At 40.1% G+C, this 10,496-nt stretch overlaps 1 protein-coding gene across 1 annotated transcript in view; it reads right to left on the reverse strand.

The window, feature by feature from the left end:
• DMP1 (dentin matrix acidic phosphoprotein 1) overlaps positions 1-10,496 on the reverse strand; it is a 15,577-nt gene that overhangs the window by 3,747 nt on the left and 1,334 nt on the right. Inside the window, exons 2-5 of the mRNA XM_006143259.1 lie at positions 5,487-5,561; positions 4,707-4,754; positions 2,001-2,036; positions 1,517-1,564 (exon numbers count right to left, since the gene is read on the reverse strand). Coding sequence (XP_006143321.1) covers positions 1,517-1,564; positions 2,001-2,036; positions 4,707-4,754; positions 5,487-5,540 — 186 coding nt within the window. The 5' untranslated portion in view covers positions 5,541-5,561. The remainder of the gene's footprint in view (positions 1-1,516; positions 1,565-2,000; positions 2,037-4,706; positions 4,755-5,486; positions 5,562-10,496) is intronic.

Consider the following 10,496-nt stretch of genomic DNA (forward strand, 5'->3'; position numbering starts at 1 on the left):
TCCTGCTGACCGGTGTCTGAGTTTCTAATTGGGAGAACACAATATCCATCTTTCTTGCCCGCACTGGCATTTCACTCTGGTACAGGGGACTGAGCATGAGCTGCACCTACTGCTCCTTACTTTGCACACATTGCATCCTTCCTGGGCAGGAATGGTTTCCCTCAGTGGAGCGCTTTGAGAACATCAAAGCAACCAATCATCATGTCCCAGAAAAGAGCACTTCCCAATTCTATGCATTTACATTTCTAGAATGTTCCTCTGGTAAACCTTTAGTAAGTAGGGACAAGCAGCCTAACAGTTCACCCCCCAATTCTGGCTGAATGTAGAATACAACACAGGTCAAAGCTTCAGGAAAAATCTGGTTCTTGAAACCTCAGAAGCTTTTGCAGGGCTGAACGTGGTCAAAATGATAGGACAGCAGAGCATATAATTATGTTTAGTCTTAGAAAAGTGAGGAAAACCCATGGAACCAGGTGGTGGCACAGTGGTTAACACAACCAAACCCACAGGCAAAAGGCCTGGGGTTTGCATCCTAGGACCTTCCCAAGCATGCTGGGCAGGCGTGTGCATGCCATAATCCGGGCCGGCTGAGACTGGGATGGATTGCGGCGTGAAGACCCCGCTGGGCCCTTTCTCTCTCCTGCTTTCTCTGATGAAATAAATTAATAAACTTTAAAAAAAGAAAAAGCAGAGACCAGTAGATGGCATAGCAGTTACATTGCTGGATTCCCACATAGTAGACCACGGTTCGAGTCCCGGACCCAGTGGCTTAAAACTTACACTGTGTGTGTGTGCTTGCGTGCCCAAAATCCTGAGAGGAGAATGGAGGAGAAAGGATTGTAATGTGGCTATCCCTGGGAGGTGATTTCTCGCTTTCTGTCTCTTTGTCTCTGTCTCTCCAGCAAGCATACACATCCTATAGCAAAATATCTCCCTTCCCCCAAAAAAGAAAAAGAAAACCAGTTTTTTTAATAAAGGGATGTGAGCTAAGTCTGCTTTTCTCACTCCCAGGGTTGCAGACGGGACTTTTATGAATTACTGAAGCAGCTGTTTCCATTAAAGTTTCGTCAGGGCTCTCCCATCCTTTCCTCCCACAGGATTCTTGACTTGGAGAAGGTCTCTAGGCCCAGAAGGGATGTCTTGGCCTCATGTGGACTGCTCCAATTACAAAAACAATGTTTTGGATTGATAAGTGACCTATCGGTCTAATAGTCAATGACCGTGTGCATGCACATGTGTGTGTATGCACACAAGCATGTGTGTCTATTTTAATTAGGAGGGACATTTAGGGCCACAGATGGCAATAAGGCTTCAGTAATAACAATAGAATGAAAAGCATGCCCACATCTGAATCTCCTCATTTATTTTTCTCTCTTCTTTTGGGGGGAATATTTAGCCAGCATAACCAATGGTTAGAAAATATTATATTTAGAACTGTTGTCAGGTAATTTAATGTAACATCACTTCCTTCAATTCTTAAGTAGCCAGAAAAGTTTAAAAAGGTCTGTTTAATTACCTGTTCCTCTGAGCTAACTTTACTTTCTTCTGATGACTCATTGCCTTCCTGAAAGAAAAAAGCAATGTTTATTTTTTATTTTATTTTAAAATTTGGTATAAGGTGCATGTGCATGTCAAAAAAAAAGAGAGAGAAGGAAAATGAGAAAGCATCCCCAAGAGGGATGACCACACCACAATTTCTTCTCCTCCATTTTTCTCTCAGGATTTTTAGCATGCACACACATATGCTTAGCATGTTTCCCGGGTCGCCAGGTCTGGGACTTGAACCACACAGTCAGCCATGTGGGATCCAGCCCCCTCAATCACCATGCCACCGACTGGCCCTTATTTTTTCTTTTAATAATTCCTCAGGGAAGAAAATATTATACACATTGGTTGCTTACAGTTTGGATTTACCACTTTCAAAATGGTAAAAAGCAGTGGGAAGAAAATTAAAAGTTATTTCACAATATGTTTACGATAAAAATAAATGAAATAGTTACCATGACTGGTGTTGGTTTTGCCGGAGTTAAATGGCCCTGCAAAAACCAGAAAAACAAGTGACTCCCTCATAGAAAAACCACATTGTTGCAAATATGTAGAGTAATTGGAGGTTATTTTTTTAGTTTCTTGGTATATATTTTACATTGACATGAATAACAATAAAGTTTTATGATGAAATGTCAAAAAATGAAGGTTAGATATCTAATAGCCTGAAAAGATTTGTGCATATAAAGGACCTAGAAGGTTTTTAGATTTCTGATACTTCTCTTACTATACTTTCTTTGAAGATGGTTTGTTCAAACAAACTAGAGGAAACGAAAGAAAAATTGCACTGAGTTCAGAATCCTGATCAAAGTCTCAATTAACTCATTGCTTTTTTTTTTTTTTTCTTAAAGAGATTTTTGCTACAGGGCACATGTGCTTGCTGGAGACACAGAGAGAGACAGAAAAAGAGATAATGAGAAACCAACCCCAAGGGGGGATGGCCACTCTGCAATCCCGTTTCTTCTATTCTCCTTTCAGGATTTTGGGCATGCATACACACATGCCCAGCAAGAGTTTCAAGCTACCGGGTTCAGGGCTTGAACCACAGTTGACAATGTGAGAGTTCAGCACCTTAACTACTATGTCACCTGCTGACTCTGGTTTTTGTTTTGACTCTGAAAACCAACCATCTTAGTGTTAGCAATGAAAGTTGTGTTCCAGGAAACCCCTAAATCTTTGGTAAACCACGTCTGTGAATGTGGGCAGTTCATTTTACACATCTGGCTATTCGTTTCTTATTCACAAAGTAAGAAAATGAGTACCCATTATGCATACTCCACCAGGTTACTTTGAGGGTGAACTCAACTAATAACTATGGAAGCACCTCATGAACTATTTGGTGTGATGTAAGTAACAGAAATGATCTGTGTTGAGAACATTCACTTTATAAAATTCAATAGTAGACAAACTTGAATGGAGAAAGCCATTAAGCCTTGGTTGAATCACATAAGAGTGCTGGTATCAAGAACAAATGTGAACCTGAAATTCAACCATTCATAGCTCTGATTTATCTTGGGCTCCTTAGTCTCATAAGAACTCTAACAATGGTTGGGCATCTTCTCATGTCCCACCCCAACCCCACCTGCCCTCCCACGTCTCTTTGACCAGGGCAAGGTCCTGGGTGGAATACCCAAAGTGAAAAACAGAGCAGAAACAAGCAGCTATTGGTGTGTCTCGCAGCAGCGCTAGGCTGAGGACGTTTCCCCAGAAAAAGGAGCTACAACCACTCAAGTGTTTGCCCAGGGACCTTGCGGGCAAGTACAACGGCAGACTCTACCCCAGTTACTATCGTTTCAAATTGAAGAGTGGAAGGGAGGAAGACATTGGCTTGGCATATTTCTCATGTCAAGTCCAGGCTTAAGGAAAGGGCATATTTGTGAGTCTCTGGTTAAATGAGAGAGAGGCTTGACAATGGCTGCTTTTAGATTAATCAGCTTATGGCTATCTCTGCTGAAAGTTCATAATAAATCCTTCAATGTCTATTCCACCCTCAGGCAGGGCCAAGACCACCTCTCAGGCCTCTGACATGATCAGACTACCACTGAAAGCACTGGACCCAAGCTGCCCCATATCCAAAAGGTAGCAGCAAACAAAATTATAAACAAAATTCTGATTTAGGAAAAGATTTTTAACCCTTATTTCCAGTACCAATCTTGAGAATTTACTGATCTTTCAGAACTGGCCCTTTCCTGAGAGGGATGTAGTGCACTCATTAAGAATGTGGATTCTGGGAGCCAGAAGGTGGCGTGGTGGTTAAGGTGCTGGACTCCCACATGATTGACCATGGTTCGAGTCCAGAACATGGTGACTTGAAAAGCACACCAGGCATGTGTGCATGGATGCCCAAGATCCCAGGAGAAGGGAGAGAAGGGACTGCAAAATGGCCATAACCCCTTGGCAATGAGGGGGTGTGATTTCTCACCTTTCCCCCACTATCTTTCTCTGTCTCTCTCTGGAAGGCATATGCATCTTATGGCAAAAACTTTTTAAAAATGTGGATTCTGAAGCTAGAGTGACATAAATTTAAAGTCTGTTGCTAGCATTATTGACCGTAGAATCTAGAATTACTAAGTTATTCTGTGCCTCAGTTTTCTCATCCATAAAATGGAAATCAAAGCACAACCCCTAATTCATCAAGTTGTTATGAAGATTAAGAAAGTTAATATGTATAAAGCACTTAGTGTCATGCCTGGTAGGGATTCTTGCGTTATTGAGAGTTAACAACCATCGACTGATTGAAAGTCAATATTCAATATTAACATTAGCTATCACCCCAGAGATTCTAGCATTTTCTCATCCTCCTTTCCTTTCTCATCTCCCAGGACTTGACCCCCTGCCTACTAGACATCTCCTGTTAAAGCAGGTTTTGAGTCCTTATCACTCCAGACAGTCTTAGTCCATCATTATCCATCCCCTTGCTTTACTGTACCCATCCATCACAAAAAAAAAAGAGCTGAAAGAAAGCATTTCCTCACCACGTTACGCTATTAAGTCAAGCCATTATTTTCTACATGGACTAGAAATTACAGTTCACACTACCTACAGTGTGGGTTATTACTGTACTCACTATTAGTACTTCCAACGTTCGCCATGGAGTCATTTTGATTATACTAATAATATATCGAAATTAAAATATTTTGAAGAGTTATAGTGCTACTCACCTTCCATTCTTCAGAGCTCTCAGATTCAATATTTTGGTACCTTGCTACCTAGAAAAGTTAAGGCACATGGTAAGCGACAGAGAAATTTCTGCAGCAGCAGCTGTTGACACTTCACATACTTAAGAGTGGTGACGGGCCCCAGCATCCTCATTAATTCACAGACTGCTGTACCTCTCTCTTATACAGTTTGGTCTATCAGGTCTCAGGGACCACCCAAGACTTGGCTTTTTTAAATTTGCTTTTGCTTTTTTTTTTTTTTTCCGAAGGGTGCATACACCCACAGGAGAGAGACAGAGAGAGAGGAGAGAGGGAGAAAGTGAGAAATCACCGCCCCCCCATGGGAGGAAGTCATGCTGCAATCCCTTCTCCATTTCTCCTTTTAGGATTTCGAGCATGCATGCATATGTGTCTGGTGTGTGCTTCAGATCATTGGGTCTAGGACTTGAACTGCATAGTCAACCACATGGGATGCCTTAACCTCCCCACCTCCAGCTGACCCTGAACTGGTGTTTTTAACAAAGCTCTAGTCGGTGCTAGTGCTGTGTTGGGATGTCACTTTGAGAATCACTGCTTACGGGAAAGAAAAATGAGAATCATGGCCATGTTCATGGCAACTAAACAGGATAAGGAATAACTTGGATGATATTTTAAAGAAAGCAGCTTTCTAAGAAACTACTATTTTTATCAGATTGGAACATAGACAGCCATTTGGTCCACAGCCGATGAAAATTGTGCAGTTGCAAATACAAAAGGGCATTTCATCCCCACCCTGATACTTACTGGAAGAGCGCAGGCTACTCCCAAAAGGAACATGAGCAGGACGCTGGTCCTCATGGTCAGCTGTGACACCTCTACCTGTAAGGAAGGACACAGATGTTCTCCTCTCAGTCTGTTGTGTTGCTATCACAGAAATGCTGGAGAACGGGAGATATAAAGAAAAGAGGTTTATTTGGTTCACGATTCTGGTGACTGCAAAGCACAAAGGCATGAGATGCCATCTGGCCAGCCTCTGGTGTTACATTTCAACATGACCGAGAGAAGCAGAGAGCAGTTGCGTGCAAAGAGGGAGAGACCTGAGGGCAGCCGACTCACTTCTGTAACAACTCACATGCCCAGGAACTAAGTAATAAGAACCTGCTCCCTCCTGAACCCTGTATCAATTTATGAGAGACCCACCTCTATGTCCCAGACTGCTGCCATTAGGCTCCATGTCCCCAACACTGTCCTACTGGGAGTCAAGTTATAGCATAAGTTTTGATGAGGCCACAACACTCAAACCATAGCATTCCCTTGCTAAAGAACTAAAGTAATTTTAACTTTTTAACAGTTTTTTTCCTATTAAAAAAAAAGTTCTTCTAAAATGCCTATCAACTGATGAATGGGTAGATAAAATACCCTGTATCTATATATACAGCAGAATATTATACAACCATAAAAAGGATGGAGTACTGATACATGCTACAAAGTAGTAGACTCTTGAAAACTTCATGCTAAATTAATGAAGCCAGACTCAAAAGACCACAAGTGTATGATTCCGTTTATCTGAACTATACCAAATAGGCAAATTTATAGAGACAGAAAGTGGATTGGCTGTTGCCCAGGCTTGGGAAAATAGAGGGGTGGGGTGGTGACTAAAGGTACAGGATTTCTTTAGGAAGTGGTAAAAATGGTCCAAAGTTGATTGTGTTGAAGGCTGTATGACTCGGTGCAATTTTTAAAACCATTAAACTGCAGACTTCAAATGGGTGAAGTATGTTTTATATAAACTATATCTCAATACAGCTATTAATAAAAATTATCCCTCCAGGAGATAAATTAAAGACTTCTCAATGAGGAGATCTATACATACGTCTTCACTGCACATAAAATATGAGTGAAGGAAACAGTAGACAGGATAACTGTGTAAGATACTGCATTAGTGAATTAGCTAGAGTTTACCATCTCACAATGTACATATACTTGAAAACATCACATTGAACACACAAAAAAATACACCGTTATTTGTCTATTTTAAATAAGTGAGAAAGGAGGATCATCAAAGTTCTGGCCATTCGCTTTTATAATAATGATGCAGCTTGGTATGGCAGATAAAACTAGAAAATTTATTTTCCCTAAAAACATTATACTTATTGGAGGCTGGCAGGTGGTATGGTGGTTAAGGGTGCTGGACTCCCACATGGCTGACTGTGGTTCGAGTTTCGGACCTGGTGGGTTGCTTTCTCACTTTCTCCCTCTCTCTCTCTCTCTCTCTCTGGTCAAATTAAAATAAATAAATAAAATAACATTAAATAAATAATTATTGGGAAAAATTACACTCAATTGGTACTACTGATAGGTGGCGGGCATTAATCTTCACAACATGCATGCACACACACACGAGTAAGTGTCTAAGTCATGTTGGTAACTGCCTCATAATGCCTAGACTAAATAGATTGCTTTTGCATTTTTTTCCTGGACCTACAAGAGGCACGCTACAGCAGGCTTCGTATTACAGCTCCAGAAAGCTCTTAATAACTGCTGTGATGTAACAGCCATACATCAGCCATATGTATGACTAAATTCTTTCATAGTCACTCATAGTACTAAAGGATCAAGGAAAAGTGAGAGGTTTGGGACACACTTGCGAATCCGGCTGAGAGACACAGGCCAAATCAAACTCTGGAGGATATCTTCATTTCACACTTTGAGAACTGGCGATTTGAAAAACGTGTTCTGTATCTAAAAACAGATGGGCTAAATGCTAATGGAAAAAGTTACTGAAGTGACTGAAAGAAAAACAATTCCACTGCGCTAGTAAAAACCTTGTTTCTGCCCTAACATACTTACTTGATAGACTTCCACACTTCTTTTTTCTTTTTCTTTCTTTTTTTGGGGGGTAGGGGTTGCTATAGGGTTATACATTCACTGAAGAGAAACAGAGAAAAAGAGAAAGTGAGTAATCACCCGTCAGAGGGATGGCAACGACACAATCTCTTCTCCTCCATTCTCTGCTCGAGATTTTGGGCACTCATGCACATAGACCCTGCATTGTTTTTCAAGCCACTGGGTCCAGGACTCAAACCTCTCAGTCAGCAGTGTGGGATCCAGCAGCCTTAACCTCTATGCCACCTACTGGCCTACCCTTTATATTTTGATATTACCTTAGTTTGTTTTTCAAATCTTTTTCCTAATACCAACAAAGAAAAACATGTTAATATTAAACTTCTCCTAAGACAAGCTAAATTCATGTTACTTCCCTATAGTTCTCATGATCAAAACATATTTTTTAAAAGTTCTCAGGCTCATTTCTTTTTTAAAAAAAAGAATTATTTATTTTATTTTATTTATTTATTATTTATATATACATATTTTTTTAATTTGCAGAGAGAGAGAATGTAAGAAAGCAAGCCACTGGGCCCGGGACTTGAACTGCAGTTGGCCAAGTGGGAGTCCAGTGCCTTAACCACCACTCTACCTACTGGCCCCTCAGGTTAATTTCTTAAGGAAAGCAAAACTTTCCCAAATATTATATTCTCTTAATAACTGCGTACCAATGATTTCAGCTTCATAGGTCAAATGTAAATTAAACAACTCATCATTTTAATTTTTTAAGTAAAATTTAAATAGGGTGGTAATCTCATGATGCTCTGAACACTAGTAATTGATAAAAGGTCTTGTATTTTCTTTAGCTTCCCTATTATCAAAGCTTTTATTGTCACCATTGTTTTCAGTTTGCTATTGGATGTACATGCTTGCTTGGAGGAAGAGACAAGGGAAGGAAGCACCCTCCAGCGGAGATGACCAGGCCACAAACCCTGTTACTTTGTGCTCCACTCTGGATTTTGGGCATACATGCACATGTGCCTGGCATCTATTTTAAGCATCTGGGTTCAGGACTCAAATCACACAGCTGGCCATTTGGGATCCAGTCACTTTAACCAGCACACCACCAACTGGCCTCTAAAGAGTTTTAAAATTAGGGGAGGCCATTTTGCATTTATTCTAAACCAATGAATGTTGTGTTTCTTTTATCAGTAAAATGTGTGTTTCCAGTGTCCAAGCTTCTTAGGGCTAGACTATTAGGAAACATAAAAAAGATGCACTAACTGGGACCAGCAGTTAGTGTAATGGCTATGTCACTGGACTCCCACGTAGTCAACCGCGGTTCAAGTCCCAGATCCAGTGGCTTAAACTCATGCCGGGCGCATGTGCGTGCATGCCCAAGATCCCAAGAAGAGAACGGAGGAGAAGGGATTGTGGCATGGCCATCCCCCCTGGGGGGTGATTTCTTGCTTTCTGTTTCTCTGTCTCTCTCTGTCTGTCCGGCGAGCGCAGGCGCCCTATAGCAGAAAACCTCCCCAAAATAAGAAAAGAAAAGAAAAAAAAAGATGCACTAACTCACTCAGGTTTCTAGAAATACCATTTAGCATCCTGACCTAAAGCAATAATTGGACATCTTGTAAACTAAAGTATAAGACACCTTCAAATCCTGAGAGAGCTGATGTTGCTTCCAAAGAACATAGTCCAAACCTAAACACTGAAGAAAGTTAGATGTTAAATCCTATATTAGATTTTCAATTAGTATTTTTGTTAAGAATAATCATACTTTTGTGAGGTGTATTTCTAAATGAGAGCTTCTCATTTTATACAGTTTTTAGTTACTAACCCAAAAAGAGGAGAAGCAGATGTATAGTAGCCCTGTTATGAGTAATAAATTAGCAAAATACCCTCAAAATGATAAGTCCAGAACCTCAAGCTCATCATCACAGGTTGGTTAATGTTATTGCTCCATTCTACACGCGGTTATCCTATAAGAGCATGTAGCAGGAAGAAATCAACAGCCTTGATTTTAGTTCTACCTTATCAGAAAAGAGTGTATTAGAGACTTTCAACGCTTCTGAATTGCTCTCCCAGAGTTGAAAACATCAGTGTTTGGGATCTGGGGAACAGAATTATAGCCCAGATTTTGAGAGTAACCAAAACTACCTTGGGATATCAAGTAAGGAATTTTTTTCTGAAATTTCCTCAAAAGTGAAGATTCACTTGTAAGGTGTGTATCTTCTTTTATATATAAGCTGAAATGAAAGAACTAGGCCAAATGGAAAAAATAAAAGTCAGATAAGTTACAGGCTCTTTCTTTACCACTTGGAAAACAATTTTTCATGTTCTTTGCTTATTTAGTCTTAGTATTGTTATCCTGGAGAGTATCAATGAACAATTTATGCACTCATTAGCAGTCAACAAATATTGAGAATACTTTATATGCCAGGTACTGTTCCAGGTATAAGTATACAGCAGTGTGTAATAATAATAATAATAATGATACTGGTTTTATCCCCCCAAAATGTGTATTTTGTAAAACTTCTGGATAATTATAATCCAGTGAACCAGAACCTGTTGGGAGTTGTTTCATTATTACTCTGAACATACAGTAGAATTTTGCCAGGATGTGAATGCTATTAAGAATTCAGAGAGGGGCCAGCAGGTGATGTGGTGGTTAAGGCACTGTACTGCCACATGGCCAACTGTGGTTTGAGTCCTAGATCAGGCAGCTTGCTTTCTTACTTTCCCTCTCTCTCTGTTTCTCTATGTTGAGCACACATGCCCTGTAGCAAATTTAAAATGATAATAATAAATAAAAATAAAATAAATAATTTTTATAAAGAGAGAACCAAACAAATAAACCATGAAAAAATTCCAACCCTTTCTACCATACCATAATTGTATTGAAGTCGACTGTAATTCATCCAATGTTATATGCCTTCAACCACAGTAAAATAGCGCTGAAGGTGCCCCAAAGTTAAATATAAG

Source organism: Tupaia chinensis, unplaced genomic scaffold (genome assembly GCF_000334495.1).
Source record: "Tupaia chinensis unplaced genomic scaffold, TupChi_1.0 Scaffold000094_1, whole genome shotgun sequence".
In the NCBI taxonomy this organism is placed as follows: Eukaryota; Metazoa; Chordata; class Mammalia; order Scandentia; family Tupaiidae; genus Tupaia; species Tupaia belangeri.